Here is a 16826-nt window from a genome sequence, read left to right on the forward strand (position 1 = left end):
CTCGCTGCTGGCTGCCCTGACGGGGTGGGCAGGGCCGCGCTGGGAGAGGCGGGCGAGGCGGGATCGGGAGTCGCCGGCGGGGTCCGGGCGGGATCGGGATCGGAGCCGGGATCGGAGCCGGGACTCCGCTCCCAACACGCTCCACAGTTCGGCCGCGGCGGACCCGGGCCCGCGGGTTCCGCACGGGAACATCTGCCTGCGGCTGGAGCGCTGTATTTACTTAAGAGTGCCGCCCTGGTTTAGCTCGAGGTGTGTTACGGGCGCTGAGTCAGTTACTCCAGGACGAGAGGTTTGCTTAATGTTTCCAGCTCTGCTGGTTTTGCAACCGAGAGGGGCCAGAGTTTGTTGTTTTTAAACTTAGATTTGGATATTACATAACTCGGGGAGCTGGAGCGCTGAGCACGTGCCCGGGCCTTAATTCCTTTTGCCCAAGGATATGTCAACCTTGTTGGCAAAGTTGTGGGTGAGAAGTCCAGAAGACATCTGCGCCTTGTAACCAGACGTTGTATGGTATACAGCTAATGTCTTATTTGTCCATAGCAAAGGGGCAGATTTTGCCTTCTACATATACAGGTAAAGCTTACACATCTTTAAAAAAACCTAAAAGTTAAGCCCTTTGCTTGTGGGCAAAAAGTAACAATTATTACCTAACTCATTGCAGTAATGAGTGCACACGTTATTGCTCCACCCTCTGTCAAATATGGCTCGTGGCTCAATTTTCATCCGCTGTTAAAATGCAGAAGTGCCCACAGTCACCTGTGAATAGAAATAGTGATGAAACCTTTTGTTAAGTGATCTGGCCTGGGATCTTGTCTGGATCATGAACTGTCCTTCAGCTGAGCTCCTTTTAGAAAACTTCTTATCATAAATACAGTAGGTCAGAATTCATCTTTAGCTATGCCAGTCTCACATTAGGCTACTGACGGGGTAGGGTATGCTGTGCACAAACTCTTAACCAGAACTTCAGGTTGAACTTTGTAAAAAAGTGTTCTATGAAGTCAGGGCAGTAAAAACTATAGAAAGAGCAGGGCCAGTACACTTGAAAGTTGTAATGTCCTCAGGACAGGTTGCAGATGTTGGCTGATAGAGATGCTCAACTTTATGAGAATATATTTTTATTGTTTTCTTGTATTGAACTTTAAATAGAATATTAGAAGCAAAGATTTTTTTATAAGATATCATAATTTATACCATATCAGAGGAGCTTACCCCACATCCAGCAGGAGGGCTTGTGATTTTTCAAGAAGCTTTGGGCTTAGATTTTAAACCTCTCAGGTCTGTACCAAAAAGATGTGGTTTGTGATTACAACCATCTAAGCCACTGTCTGTCAGCTAAGTGCATTCCCTTACCCTGTGCTAATAGCCTGCCTAATGGGAAAATACTACACGTTTGTTTAAGTCACAGGGAGCCAAGGCCACACTGAGGCTTGCAGGTTGCATGGCTGAAGTGGTGAATGCCATTGCCCTAGTTCCCTGCCCACCTTCTTTTTGCTGGCTTTTGTGTATGCAGCTGTGGCAGAAATGTAGAAATACATCCGTGCTGAAGTTAGAAGTTTGCAGATCAGCACCTGATAGTAAACTGAAACTTGCACCTCTTTGCACAAGGTCTGTCAGGCTCAGCTGATGGAGGACATAACCTGAGTGCTTTGGATTATGTAGTCATAACTTCATTTTCTTGCAAGATTCACTGCCCTTAACATCTGTTTTGTGTTTCATCAAGTCTTGCTAAGAATGTGAATGATGGTCATCTCATCAGGACTTCTACATACATTTCCCTTTACTTTCTCTTCTCTTTTTATTTCTCCGCTTCTGTTTTGCTTTGCTGAACCTGTCTCATCCTGCCCTAGCACTAGCACTTTGTCAAGTGTTTTCCTGTATCTGCTTAACAGTGCTTTCTTTAAGCCCGTGCTCATTTCCAGCTGCCCGTTTCTCCTGGTCAGGTCCCTCTCCATCTCCCATCCTGGGAATTTGGAACAGCAGGCCCCAGCTGGCAGGGCTCTCTGTGATTCCCAGTTGCCCCACGTTAATGGCTGTTTGAGTAAACCTTTAGTGTTCCATATCCAAGAGCAGGATAACAACGCAGCTGAAGACTGGCTAAGCAGCCTGGTTTGAGAGCTGTGACTGGCCTAACTAACAAAGTCATTCTTTATCCATCTAGACATCAAGGACTGAGAAATTTGAGAATATGGATCATTGTGATTATTTTTTGTCTCACCAGGCCCCATCATGCCATAGGAAATTTTAAAGAATTCCTCTGGGCTGTGACATGGGTTTTGGTCTTGCTTTTCACTCCCCACTTAAAGCCTGTGATTAATCAAAGAAAAGTACACACATACCATCTTCTGTGGTAATTCTCCTTATATGACACATTTACTGCTGAGAAAAAGAAAACCTATCATTGTTTGCCATTCTTTAATCCTGTAATTGCTATGTTTACTCATGGTGCTGACTGAAATTCCACTGAATTTTACTTTCTTATGGGCTTTCTGATCTTGGGTCTAATTCTGCTATTCTATCAAACTTGCAGTTTATGCTGAGCCCTACCCTTTGGTGTCTGTCCATATGAGTTTTGTGCCATACCTCTCTCTTCATTACCTCCTTTTTCCTTTTCTGGATAGGTCATCCTCTCCTTTTCCTCATTATTTCCCTTCTGTTGATTTTTCTAGCTTCTTTTCTAAAAAAGAAAAAAAAAAAGAGAGAGAAACAACATATCATCCACTGCCTTGAAACTTGGTGTAATTTCTCTTTTTCCCACATCCTATGCCTGTCTTGTCTAAGATGATTGTAAACATCTCAGGTCACAGATTGCCTGCTCTGCAGCGGACACCACACTATAGAAAGCTTCTGTCTGAGCTAGTCTATGCACAGTATACATAAATACATTTTATTAATAATAATAACTATGCAAGTAATCCCATAGATTTTCATGATGGGACTGAATGTAATGGCTCAAAATAAGTATAGCAAAAAGGATTCCTTATGCTACATGGAATTAAGATGAATAGAAGATGTCTTTAAGTAGGCATTGCTAATATTTCTTAAAAAAAGCCTTATTTAACCAATTGCCTCTTTTAGTTTTTTAGATAAAAGATTTTTATTGGTTTATTCATACATTCATTTCTTCATTGTGGTAGGATGACAGTGACTACTTATCTCTGAGCTTGGTGGCCTCAGGGATAATCCAAGCCAGTAATAGGTTAAACATTGTGTAGAACAATTAAGCAGCAAACACATGCAAGTGTTTCTTCTCTAAAGTTTAGGTGATAGCTTGAGAGCAATATGCAGTATTTATATAGAATGTCTGTATATAGATGAGGACAGCTTTATAAGAAGTTGTCAGCCCCAACCTCTACAGGTGTTCAAAAGGCGCTCATCCTGAGCAACAATGGGATAAAGCAGGAAGGTGTTTATTTGAAAGGGCAATAGTGGAATTCAGTTGTAGGGCTGACAGGAAACAGAGGATGTCTTTACAGGGTGAAACAAAAGGTACATTGGGGTGTTGAGGTGGGAAGGGGGGAGAGTCAAGGACAGTGCTCATCAATATTCCTGCAGAAAAAGGAAACAGGCACAAGGGAAGAAGGGACTAGCCAAGCTGAAACAATGACTGGAGAAGTGAAAAGTGAGAATAACTGCAAAAACTAAGCTAAGACATGAGCTAGATATGCTAAATGTGACTGAAGGGCAAACAAGAGATTGATTTAAGATGGACTGAGAAGCTTTCAGATGATGAGAGGAAGCAAAACCAAGTTTGAAGGGGATTTAGGGTAGAACCTAGCAAGAGATGAATATACATGACTGGAAGAACCTGTGAGGTGACTAGAGGCACTTCCACCAAAAGCTTTTTTTTTTTCTTTTTTTCTTTTTTTTTCCAATGGTAAAAGAGACAAGCCTATCTCTGTGAGTGCTAGGAATCAGAGCAGACTGAATGACTAAAGCTGTGAGCAAATGAAGGAGTGAGGGTTGGGGAAGATCAGGAAATGAAATGGGGTGAAGTTATCAGGGCAAGTGATGGAGTTACAGAAGACATGTTGATAAGCTTTTTGTTATTGCCACTTAGAGACTTGTAGACAGAGGAAGCATGAAGAGAATATTTTATCACTTTTATCTTTACAGAAAATGGTGAGATAACAAGTAGAGGAAAACAGACAGGAAGGCATGACAAGGGTTAAGCACCAGCAATGAAAAGCTCACTGGGATTACAAGCATGCAGATGAGCTGCAGAAGGAGAATTGTGTAGTTGTGAGAAGGCAGAAATGGAGGAGAGAGCAGGCATGTGGGAGAGGAAGTTGCCTTGATCAGTGGATTTCCGTCACATACTCTGCCCTGCAAGAACAAGCATGGGTGGAGCAAGCAGGAAAGGTAAGCTGGTGCTGTGGGTAGGTAAGAAAGTTCATGAAAAGAAATAAAGGAGAGAGCTCATGGTGAATGAAAGTTGTATATTTAGTTAGTGTGTAGTTAGGACATTGTCACTGGAACAAACCCATTTTTCTCTACTTAACCATCAAAATGCAAACAAAGCTAAAAGATGTGCAAGCTTCATTTTTAATCAATTTTACTAGTTGGTATTATTTGTTTTGCTTTTCTTTGCTTATTTTCATCATTCTGTTTTTCTTTACTTCCTTTTTAACAGTCTACAAGACATTAGTTTTTGCACCTTCTTGCACTATCAGAGGACAAAGCTCTGAAATAATATTTTTCCTTAAAATGTTACTTATCTGGTGTTGCTAGGATGTAAATGCACCTGCAGCCACAATCTTTTGGTGTTATATTCCATGCCAGCTAAAAATAAGTGAGACACCTAAGGCTTGTTAAACCGCTTAACAGATAAGATACAGCAGACAGGCTATGTCCTGAGAAGTGTTCAGAACCACAATGGTTTATTGCATTGTAATTATAATTTTCCTTTTTGTTTGTTTTGGTTTGGATTTTTGTTTTGGTTTGGTTTTTCTCTTTTGTTTTAGTTTAATTTTTTTGTTCTTGTTTTTGTTTCTTTTCCTAAAAGCACATCCCTGGCCTACAGAAGTTAGGGAAGATGCTTCAGACCAGCCTTTTAGTTATCAGAAATATTATTTCAAACACTATAAAGAAAATAAACACACTGATATTAACACATTATTTTAAAGTCAGGTTTATGGAATCCTAGGCTTTAGAGGAAACCTTTGAGATTCTACTACTGTAGAACAGCTTTGTTAAGGAGCACATAATGTTATTTTCTCTTAACATGTGGGGCCACTTTAAATTTGTGCTTCTGCATTATTAAACCATCGTGGGAAGTGCAGCAGGAGGAAACCCGGGTAATTGGCTGCAGCTCCAGATGCAGCCGCTCGCTCATTGGAGAGAGGAGGATTCTCCCAGTACTAAAATTAGACCATCTCCGCCCATCCGCAGAAATGCTTCTGGAAACAGCGAGCAGGAGAAATTGTGACACAGCCCGAGGAGCGGTGCTGGGCAGGGAGCTGCACAGGGCCCTGCTCCCAGCCAAACTGCAGCCTCAGGGTGCGCAGGAAGATGCTTTGGGATTTATGTCCCGGGTGGCTGGGAAAAAATCCACACAATAAAGGAACTGCAAGAGATTCACATTAACTGTGAAACACGGATATTAAATTCAACATTTCTTATGTAATAATAATTCTGAAGTGTTCATGCAGGCAGAGGAAGCCTTTGAACTGCTAAATTTAAGCAAGGGCTGTCAGACTTGTGCTCATTGACTTTGAAAAGAAAATTTGCTGAATTAACTCTGAACTAAACTAAAAAACTGGTGAACTCTTTCTATCAGTATTTCTTAAAAAATAAAACATGTTTATCCATTATCTCTGTGAAGTTGCAGTGTTTACTGTGTCTTCAAATGAAATATTGGATAAGGTATTTCTGTTAAAGAAACAATGCCACGTGCCTATGTTGGTGAAGGAAAACCTATATCCGAATTTGTCTTGTGCACTTGGAACCTGTACTTTTAAAGGTATATGGGTAACAACGTCAGTTGTTTGGTTGCAAGGAAATTGGCTGCAAGGAAATAAGTGCATATTTTTATTTCTTGTTTCTGTATTTATATTATTCACATTACTCATGAAAAAGATTAAGGCAAAATGGGTTTCTCTTACAGCTTTTGCTGTAAATTTGCTATTTCTTCACCTAACCAGTGCACATAGTGTCAGCACCTCTGGCTCCAAATCCTTGGGGTTTTTTTGTCTTTTCTCCTTTGCCTCTACTTTCAGTCTGATACCATTAAAATTTAAAGCCTGCAAACCTGTGTTTTCGCTCTGCCCCTTTGTCAGTGTCACCTCAAGGGTTTGAGTGCCATGTCCAGCTTTGGCTGAACTCAGCCACACGCCCCAGGTCTCCCAGCACTTCAAATCCCAGAGTTTTATGAGAACACGGTGAGGAGAGGGGACGAGGAGTAGGGTGAGAGAGGAGCAGGGCGGCGGAGTTATCGGGGCCGTTCAGCAGCCCACACCCCGATAGCGCGGGGCCAGCTGGCCCGCCTCCATCCCGGCAGCTCCGGTAAACAAGGACGGGAGGTGACACCGGGCCACCCCGGCCACTACGGGTCATGTTGGATGGACAGTGGATACTGGACAGCCAATTCCTACAAGGTGACTGCCCCCAGAGAGCCGGGGAAGTAAGGGATGTGCAGGGAGCAAACGCATTGTCACCACGGGGGTAAAATTTGGGGAAAATCGCCAGAGAATGCGGCTCCCTAGCTCTGCTTAATGCCCAGCTCATCGTGGTTTAATGCACAAAACGGTGAAGGTTTTGCTTCATCGCCGCATCTGCATCATTGTCTCCACATATTTTTGTCATAAACGTGAAATGGCACTGGGTAGCCGCTGTGATTCTCTCGCAGTGCTGAGAACCACCATTAGAGAGCTGTGGTTCGGGTCAGTGCTGCGGGTGTGCCGGGAGCTGCTCAGGCGCGTCCCCAGGAAACCTCCCCGCAAACACTCATAAATGACCTGGAAGGGCTGCTGTCTTTTCCTTTATTTTTTTTCATCCCGCCAATAAATCGCGCTACGTCGCTTCATGAGCTTTTGCTCTGAGCGCATGGCTCCCTCAGCAGTTCTGAGCGTGAGGTGAAACCGACACAAAGCTTTTATTGGGTGGGAGAAATGAGATTTTTGAATAAGCCCCGGAGATCACGTCACTCCCCGCTTTGCTCCCGCACCACACGCAGAGCCCATCCCAGGGCAGCCACGGCCGCCCCTTGAGTGCGGGGAGCCCGCGGCGCTCCCGGTCCGTGAGGAGCCCTCCACCTCCGCCGCCATCACGGCGCCGCTCGCGGCCGCCATCTTTAACCCGCCCCGCCGAGGCCCGCGGGTGCCATCTTGTGCCCCGGGCCGGCCCCGCCATCGCGCGGCAACCGCGGCGGGTCCGGCGGAGTCCCGGAGGCCGGGATAGCAAAGCCTGGCCGGGCCCCAAGGCAGGTGGATTTGGGGGGTTACGAGCGGACCTTGCAGCAGGGAGCAGGTTTTTGCAGTTAGGTCGGCTGTGTGTGTCTGGGTCTGGTCCATAGCAGATGGAGAAAGCCAGGGCTGGGAGCCTGGGGACATGGCGGGCGGTGGGCGAGGGGAGGGCTACAGGCGCCATTGTGTGCAGCTCTCTGAGGCTGTCAGGATCCCCCGCAGCATCCTGGGCTCGCAATTCTCTCTAAAAGGTTGAGAGAGCTGAGGGTGTTCAGCCTGGAAAAGAGAAGGTTCTATGAAGATCTTCGACCCCCTTCCTAGTGCCTAAAGGGGCTCCAAAAGAGCTGGAGGGGGACTTGGGACAAGGACAGGAGAATGGCTTCCCACTGACAGAGGGCAGGATTAGATGGGATACTGGGAAGCCATTCTTGGTTGTGAGGATGGTGAGGCCTTGGCACAGGTTGTCCAGTGAGGCTGTAGTTGCTGCATCCCTGTGAGTGTTCAAGGACAGGCCAGGTTGGACAAGGCTTGGAGCAACCTGGGATAGTGGAAGGTGTCCCTGCCCATAGCAGGGTGGACCTGCATGGTCTTTAGGGTCCCTCCCAACCCAAACCATTCTGTGGTGAAAAGAAGGTTACAAATGGACACAGGTCTGTAGGAAACCCCCTCACTAGTTTTACCACTCACAACACAACCTCTCAGCTTGCCAGTGCATCTGCTCAGTCAGAAAACCAGCACTTTGTCTGGAGCCCATAAATACTGGAATTAAATAACTATTGAGGCTTATGGTGGACCAGCTCCACATCATTAGTCCCACACCACAGTCCTCATGTGTGAGGATACAGATTTGGTGTTTGAAGGAGCCCGTGGTGGATGGAGGGTGTGGGAGCACAGGAAGCCCACACCAAGGTGTGTGATAACGCCTGTCTTTCCTCATACATTGTCCAACTCAGTGAATAAGAACATTAAATTTTGGCCTTTTTTTCCACAAAATGCTACTGCACTGAAAATGGGAATGTGAACAGAGTGCTACCAAGTGCAGAGAGCATCTCACATGGATTTTGTGAGGTGGATGTGACCCTCTCTGTCCCTGGAGTACATGGTGAGTGTCACCATAGGTGACTGTGCAGTAGACAAACTCCGAATGTCACGTACTGATGTCATTGCAGTACAAAAAGTGCAAGTGAATTCTAATTTAGAAGCCAAAATGGAGGTCTTAATGCCTGAACCTCAGATTTATGTGGAAAGAACTCTGGCTATCATCAAACCAGACATCATTGATAAAGAAGAAGAAATAGAGGATCTCATTCTCCGATCAGGATTCCACATCATTCAGGTAACAGACTGTGTTCCAGAGAAAATAGCTGTAGTTAATAAGTCAGGAAAATATTTAACTTCTAGCAATCAAGCCAGTAACTAAAAGCTTGTGTGTCCAAAAATCATGTTCTTCATGTCATCAAACATTTCTGTCAGATTCTGTAAGGAGATGCTTTTTGATGCATGGGGTGGAACAGAGCAGATCAACTATTTTTCTGTCCACAGGAAAACACTTTGTTAATAAACTCAGATTTAGCAAATGTATGGAGCAGATGTGTGAACTTTCCAAGGCAACTCTTTGGAGAGTGTGTCATTCAGATCTCACAAGATTTTGTGCAGTGTGCAGGTGGATATTAGAGAATTAATTGAATTCGATAGCTGGCCAGTTGCAGCCTAATTTTTTGTTCCCATTGTTCCTACAGTAAATAGACTTTATAAATATTGAAATAGGCTCATGAATATTTAAATGTAACCGTCTGGGCGGCCGCTGGGGGGCGCTGCGCCCTCGCGCCTGTGGGCGGCAGGAGCCCCTCCCCCTGCTCCCCGTAATATCTTGGTTTTTTCACTTCCTCCTTAGCCTTTCTGGTTGTTTTATTTATTTGCATTTATTATTTGTGTTTGTTTATTTATTTATGGATCTCTTGGAGCTACTCCAGAAGAGGTCACGAAGCTGCTCCATGGGCTGGAGCCCCTCTGCTCTGAAGGGAGGCTGGGAGAGCTGGGAGTGTTCATCTGATAGAGCAAAAGGCACCAGGGAGACCTGAGAGCCCCTTCCAGTGCCCAAAGGGGTTCCAGAGAGCTAGAGAGGGACTTCGGAAAAGGACTTGGAGGACAAGGGAAAATGGCTTCCTACTGCCAGAGGGCAGGGTTAGATGGGATATTGGGAAAAAAATCTTCACCATGAGGGTGAGGCGTGGCGCAGGTTGCCCAGAGAAGCTGTAGTCTCCCCATTTGAGCAACCTAGTCCAGTGGAAAGTGTCCCAGTCTCTGGCAGAGGGTTTGAAACAAGATGATTTTTAAGACACCTTTCAACCAAAACCATTCCATGTTTCTATTGATTCAGTAGGTATCAATAGATGAGAAAAAATATTTATTTATTTAATTGTAATATATTAGTAGAGTTTTCTGATATCTGCAATGACTTTTGGCACTGAAATTATTAGGACTCTGAGTATATAGAACTCTTGTGTTGTATAAGTTTGAGCTCGAAGAATGCACTTCAGAAACTTTTTCTTGACTGCCCTATGGTTACTGATAACTTCCCAAAGTTGTCCTGATCCTGGCCACCTGCAGGCTAGGCAGCTATTGGGAGACTCACAAAGCCCTGAATGAAAAATAGAACAATTGCATAATTAACAGTGTGGGCTCGAGAGAAACTTGTTTAAAAGTAGAACATTAGCTGTAGCAGCTGAGTAATAAAACCCTGCCCCTATAATGCTCTTCACTTTTTCTGTATAGTGCTTTGTCACCTGGCAGTTAGGAAATGATGTAGTTTGCCTGGGCTAAAATCACATCTTGCTCAAATGGGCTGTTTCCCTAGTTAACTTGGAAAACTTTTGCTGTTTGTTACTCTGTATCTCAAGGAGGATCATATCTGGTGAATCAGAGAAGTTTCAGAAGTTACTCTGTGTTCTGCCCTTGGAGATATGACTTAAGGAAAGGACTCCATCCTGCCTTTTAATGCTCTAAGCTGTTTCAATATAGCAACAATTTTAATTCTTTTTTTTGTCTTTACACTTTATAGAAAAGGAAGCTCCAATTAAGCCCTGAGCAATGTAGCAACTTCTACGCAGAACAATTTGGAAAAGTGTTTTTTCCTAATTTAACAGCCTATATGAGTTCTGGTCCTATAGTTGCTATGGTACTTGCTAGAAATTGTGCAGTCTCATACTGGAAGGAATTGCTTGGACCAAGCAACAGCCTAAGAGCTAGGATAACTCACCCTCACAGGTAACTCACTGACTGGCCCTGGGCAAGTCAGTAGGATTTTGTTATTCTTTTGATTGAGACCAGTTTTGTGATTTGTTTGTACAGACACAGACTTCTTATCTCTTCAGTTTTGTGCAACAGCTTTTCACTGTTGTTTTTTAGTATGCAAAGTTCACCTATTTTAAGGGGAATGTTGAGTGTATGAACATTAAGTTTTATGTAGCTACTTCATATGTTTAAAACAAAATCAAGCCAATGTCTTGTTAATTTGTCCATATCTATTGCTTTTCTGTGCTCTCAGGCTGCAGAGACTTGGAAGGGATTTGCAGTTGCCCTTCAAGTAGTTATTTCCCTTGTTTTCAGCTTAAGAGCACTCTATGGGACTGATGAGCTGAGGAATGGACTCCACGGCAGTCTCAACACCTCCTCAGCAGAGAAAGAAATTCGATTCATATTTCCAGAAGGTAAAATGGTACAGTTGGTTCATTGCCAGTCCTGGGGAGGATGAAGTTCTTCCCTGTCCTGCTCTGACTCCAGATACAATTGATTTATGAGAGGTTGGGTTTGTTTGCTTTACAGGATTGTGGGTCTCTTTATGTATAAGCTGATATTCTCTGCTATGAAAGGCTTACCAAAAATCTATCTGAAGAGCCAGTGTAGTTATAGAGATTGCTTCCACTTTTCAAACTCTGCTTTAGGAACTGGAGCAGTCAAAGCTGGTAAATGAGAAGAAATAGGAAGCTATTACACTCCAGCAAGTGTTTCTGGCACTGTCAGCCTTGGAGACTCCTGTTGACTTGAGAAGACTGACTCTTTTCTTGGATTCAGGCTGAGTAATTACTATTCAAAAGCATCTGGATGCTCACATGATAGCGTAATTCCAAAGTGCCAGAGAAAGGGGCCTTAGAACCTAGAAAGTCTGCAAGAGGATATCTGTTTTGTAATGTAACAGTATTTTGCTCTTTGACAGAAAGATGCAAGTGAAACTGCTAGACAATGGTGTCTAGTGATACTTTTTGTCAGCTGTATCAATGAGTTTAATAAAAGATGTTGCAGTTCCTTACAGACCTTACCTATTGTGTAAACCATGTCTCTTCTCCCCACCCTGACAAACAGCAGGACTAAAGGTGAGATTTTAGCATCTTCAGAAACCAGCTTCACACTGGAAGAAGAAAGTGCTAAACATGGGGATACACTTGTTTCTCTTCTACCCCAAATGCTTCTTCAAGGATTGAGGTTTTCCCCAGATGATCTGATTTCTTCCCCTTTCATAATAGACTATAATTAGTAAAATTAGCTTGGGAACATTGTAAAGAAGTTTAGGGAGTTTCTTTGCCTTTATGGGAGAAGCTATAAAACCATGGTGTATCATTAACTTACTAAGGAAAACAGCAGCTCACATATAAACAGCCTTTGAAAGAGGGCTGTGTTTAATCACTCTAGAGGCTGCTTTCTAACACCTTTGGTTCCTCCCTGCAGCAATCTTGGAGCCAGTTCCCACTGGACAAAGAGCTCGGGATTACCTGAACCTGTATGTGAAGCCCACGCTGCTGGCAGGACTCACTGCCCTGTGCAAAGAGAAGCCAGCAGACCCCATGGTATGTGCAGTGTCCCAGCGCTGCTGGCAGCTTTGGGATGCAGTTACTTGCTGTTAGTAAAGTCCCTGTTTATAGGAGAGCGACGCTGTTGGTGAAGAGCTGTACTGTTCTAGCTGTCAGCTAATGTTTCAAGAAGTTGATTTGTTTGTTAGAGATGAAACAAGAGTGTGTTTTAAGTCCTTAAACAAAATCAGTTTTCTTACATCTGGAAAAACATGGTAAATGTATCTTTGTGTTCTTAAAGTTTCAGTACTTATTTAAGCATGCAGATAATTAATCTGTGTGACAATTTGCCAGCAGTTGTGGTGGATTTTACATCATTATCACATTTATAATCAACATTGCATTTTTCTAAAGGATATTTTTCAGAAAAAAAACCCTTAAAATCACTTGGGGTGTTCCTGTGAACTATGTGATACCCATGAGGCCACATTTAATGTACTTTGATTGTTCCAGCTGTATAACCTGTTTACTTTATCTGTATGTATGGCACTGTTACCATAGAAATCTAGAAAACAGAGATGAAGTCCATTCCTTTGCCCAAAAGCCAAACCAGTTGTATCTATTCCTAACAAATGTGTGTCTGGCCTGTGGTTTAGCACTCTAAATGATGGAGAATCTGCAGTCTCCCTAGGCAATCTGTTTCAGTGCTTAATTATACTTGTTAAAAGCTTTCACTAAAAGATAGCCTAAATCTCCTGGCTCCAATTTTAAGCCCATTACCTTTCTTTTCCCCTTTTACTATCCTCAGAAGACATTGGAGACAATGTAATATATCACTCTTTTTTTTTTTTTCAGCAACATATTGCATATTTGAAGAGTATTTCCCTTCAGTCTTCTCTTTATTAAATACTGATTTTTTTTTTTTGTTGCAAGTCCCATCTTTCTAACTCATTGTTTTGGTTTCCACTTAATCTGCATTCTTAGCACAGTTTTGTAGTCAATTATGAGGAATCTAACAGTAACTTCATTGAGACAATGCTTTCCTTCCTTTCTTGTAAAAAGCTGTATGAAGCGGCATCAGTAGCTTTGCTAAAAACATTCTGTTGCACCTTCTTTATTGTCCATAGTGTCTGTGACCTTGTAACAGAAGGAAAATAATGTTGATTTGATACTGCTTCAGAAATAGATATTGCCTATTGATTTTCAGTTTTGTTACCTGCTAGGTGCTTACAGGGAGTCTGTTGGAATGTTTTGTTTTTTCCAGTATCCTTTTTTTTTTTCCTTTCCTTTTGGAGAAGGCATCAGAAAGTATCTGTGCACTCAGAAATACTTGCTGTCAGCACAGAGGTTGTCTCAGCCAGTTCCTTAAGTAATACAAGATAAATTTATTTGGTTCAAATGATTTGAGGGTTTCTTTCTTTCCAAAGTAGTTTTCCTAAGGGGTTTTGTGTTTTGGGATATTTTATTTGTTTGTTTTCCTTTTCTGTCTTGGGTTCTTACCTGTCCTAGTGCTCTGCTTGCCTCTCCCTTTGCAAAGCACCCTTTCTATACCTGGTAGTTAAAGCAGAGTGTTGCTTACCTTCCTTGTCTGCTGTTCTGTCAGCTCTTCACAGTGTGGTATGAAATTCGTTGTTCTCAGCATTCCAGAAACCAGTTGTCAACAGCTTTGTGAAGTAAATAAGGATGTGTTAAAAACTTTGCTTTACAAGTGGAGAAATCGAGGCAAAAGGTTAATTTGCCTAAGGCCAGGCCCAGACTGGCAGATGGAATTAGGATTCAAGGCATTCCTGCCCTCCACATTCTCATTTAAGTACATGTGCTGGAAAACTTACAAGATGAATTTCAAAAAGTAACCATGTTTTGGGTTTAAGTTTTAGGTATTGTAAGGTGATTTCAGTGCAGAAAGCAGGCACTCTTAGTGAATGATTCCTTGATGAGGTATCTCTAAATGTTATTAGCAGTAATATTTCATTAAGCAATTTCATGCATATTGTACAGCTGCATTCCAAAACAGAGCTGGCTGAATTATTTGAAGTATGGCTCTAATGGTCTTACACTTTCACAAAGATAATGCCAGGACAAGTTGTCTTCTAAAGATCATTGTGCATTGTTCAAAAGCAATATAAGCAGTGAAGATTTAAAAGAATATTTTTAAAAAACAGGTCATTTGCATGTTCATTTTTTCTGAAAGGTCTTAATTTTGCAGCACAGTAGAATATCTGGAGCAGAGGTTTCAAATAATGTTTTTAATATTCTCCTATGCACATAATTGAAAGCAACAGAAAGCTGAAAACATTTGGGTTTTGGGTTTTTTGTTCACAGATTTGGCTTGCTGACTGGCTGGTTGAACACAATCCTAATAAACCTAAACTACAATATCACATCTCTCAGTAAGAGCATCGGCAGTGAGAGCTTGGTGGAAACCATCTCACACATTCCAAGTTACAGCTGTGTATTGTCATTTTTGGTGTGTCCTTTGACTATATAACCAATACTATCTAAAGTAAATGCATTTGTCTTAACTACTTGTGTCCTCATAGGATAAATAACCTTACACTTAACCAGGATGTAGTGGTTCTAGTACCTCCTCTACTGACAAAGTGAATGTACAATTACACAATAAATTTATGGCATTGGGTGATAAGAAAAAAAAAAAAGAATATTCTGAGTGGGTGTGACTTATTGCTGTTGTCCATGTTTTTCTTGGTTTGGCTCTGTAAACAAAATCATTTGCAGCAGTGTGGATTATCAAATTAAATCCCCCTGGCCTGTGCTTTGTGAAGCCAAGGGTTGTGTTCCAGTTTTTTAGCATAAACTCTAAATGAAGGGAGGTACTTGGATATAATGTAGAAAACAATTACTGGAGGCATATTAGCAACTTTGGAATTTTAATTGCTAATTAAATCACCCAGCTAAGGTTGTTCTTGAAGATGATTCACTTAAGTCTGATGTATTTTGTCAGAATATAATCTGAAGGACTCATTTGAAGGTACATTCAATACCTTTAATACCTCAATACTCAAATACCTTTCCCATCTTGGTGGCAAAAAGCTCAGTGACTATAAATAACATGAAGATGTATTTTAGTCAAGGACTAAGGTTGTCTTCCAACATATGTTTGCAATAAAGGTGCTTAGTTGGAACAGCTCACCTTAAGAGTGTTTCTGTGTTCTTCTGCTCTTAAAGGTATGCAAATTTCTGTCATTTTTCTCAAACTTTCATGTGTTCTGTTGAAGAATTTCACAAGAGTGCTCTTCCACAGGCAATGGGTTAATCCTACGCTATTGCCTTTTATGAAGTAACTAAATTCTTTTTGGGGATGTGGGGCTTTTTAATTTTCTTCAAAGAGCTGTACTTGTTAACTTCAAGCTTTGTATCTTATGGATTGACTAGTTATAATGAAGAAAACAGTAATTTTCATAATTCTAAAATAAGAGTATGCTTGACTAATACTAAACAAACAAGCAATTTCATAATTTGTTTCATGAAAAAACTTGCTTCCCCAATTTGAGTAATTATGAGAAACAGAAGTAATTTGTCTGTAACATCAAACTTTAAGTGAATTGTTTATCCTCTCAGTGGAACACTATTGCCAGCGCAGATAATAAACATCTGGGAACAGGTCCCTATAGTACCAAGACCTAAAAATCTTGTGACTGCTAGGATAAGGGAAAAAATAGAGCCCAAACCCTCAAATAATGAAGAATAAAAGTATGAAATGCTTAGAAATACAGATCTGTTTACAACCATTTTTTTTTGCCTATATTATCCCCGTATGTGTCTGATTGCTCCAATTATAGGAGAGTTGTGCTTTGTGGTTTCCTGTCAGCCAAATAAAAAAAATCCCTTTCTGAAGATGCCAGAAACTGAAATCTGTTGAATTCACAAGGTATTCCCCTGTATTTTGTTGGTTACTATGACATTTTCCTGCTTATTTTGATGCTCTACTGTTTGACAATAAATACATCCTTTATGTTCCTACTGGAGTTCTCAGTTTTGCTTTTGTGCCAGAGCTGTGTTATGTTGGATGAGAGTAGGTGGGTCCTTACCCAGGGGGTGGGAGAAAGGACAAAGGCAGCTGAAGTTGCAAATGTCACCTTGACCACCCACACAATATAGATTCTCAGTCATGCAGGTGTTCATCTATCATGGAATTATTCTCTAATGTTGGAGCTAACACCTTCAGTTGCTGACTGGTGTTTGCTTCCATTTTCCTCAGAAAAAGGTGGAAAGAGAGAAATTGCCTTTATCCCATGGGCACCATCCTGACTCATTCTATCCCTACACATAGGACAAGTATTGATCCAGCAGATGTCACAGCTGAGGTCCTGAGGAACCTGCATTAATAAGTAGGATTTGGGCAGAGGTTCAGTCCTGGGAACGTGAAGTGGCCGAGCAGCCTGCTCCTGTGGGGGGAGCTGTGACACCACGGGAGAGGCTGTTTGGGCATGTGCTACTACATTTCTTGTGGTGTTTAAGTTTTTTATTTTGCCCAGAGTGGTACAGGCTTGGCCAGCGTTAGCAATCCATAGCACAGAAAATGTAGCTTTGGGAAAAAACCCAGATTAACTGAAAGATGTCTTTCTATTCAATGTCAGCAAGGTGAGATAGTCTCTGTAGGGATGAATAACCCATCCTC

At 42.1% G+C, this 16826-nt stretch overlaps 1 protein-coding gene and 1 long non-coding RNA gene across 6 annotated transcripts; both read left to right on the forward strand.

Moving 5' to 3' along the window:
* Positions 1–26: 26 nt before the first annotated feature.
* LOC111944297 (uncharacterized) lies at positions 27–5810 on the forward strand. Of its 2 annotated transcripts, none has more exons than XR_015276707.1 (3): positions 27–249; positions 4114–4359; positions 5389–5810. It is a non-coding gene; the product is annotated as an uncharacterized LOC111944297 (long non-coding RNA). The 2 variants fall into 2 exon arrangements; XR_015276706.1 differs by having other exon boundaries at positions 51–249; positions 5280–5810.
* Positions 5811–6259: 449 nt separating this feature from the next.
* On the forward strand, positions 6260–16168 carry NME5 (NME/NM23 family member 5). 4 transcript variants are annotated; one of them, XM_086851707.1, is made up of 6 exons: positions 6260–6593; positions 8570–8736; positions 10462–10667; positions 11010–11110; positions 12126–12244; positions 14510–16168. In XM_086851707.1, the coding sequence occupies exons 1-6, from the start codon at positions 6551–6553 to the stop codon at positions 14579–14581; spliced, it is 708 nt and encodes a 235-aa protein (XP_086707833.1). In that variant the 5' UTR covers positions 6260–6550; the 3' UTR covers positions 14582–16168. The 4 variants fall into 4 exon arrangements, with proteins under 4 accessions (XP_086707833.1, XP_023791778.1, XP_086707836.1 ...); XM_023936010.2 differs by lacking the exon at positions 6260–6593 and adding an exon at positions 6872–7417; XM_086851710.1 differs by lacking the exon at positions 6260–6593 and adding an exon at positions 7256–7409.
* The last annotated feature ends 658 nt before the right edge of the window (positions 16169–16826 follow it).

The sequence above is a fragment of the Cyanistes caeruleus genome, chromosome 15, assembly GCF_971803275.1.
Source record: "Cyanistes caeruleus chromosome 15, bCyaCae1.hap1.1, whole genome shotgun sequence".
Lineage (NCBI taxonomy): Eukaryota > Metazoa > Chordata > Aves > Passeriformes > Paridae > Cyanistes > Cyanistes caeruleus.

Excerpts from the sequence above, each read along its gene's own strand:
- NME5 (XM_086851707.1), top strand. The coding sequence starts at position 6,551 with ATGTTGGATGGACAGTGGATACTGGACAGCCAATTCCTACAAG. Across the intron at positions 10,668-11,009 it reads AGGATAACTCACCCTCACAG|CTTAAGAGCACTCTATGGGA; the intron begins GTAACTCACTGA and ends CCTTGTTTTCAG. Across the intron at positions 12,245-14,509 it reads AGAAGCCAGCAGACCCCATG|ATTTGGCTTGCTGACTGGCT; the intron begins GTATGTGCAGTG and ends TTTTGTTCACAG.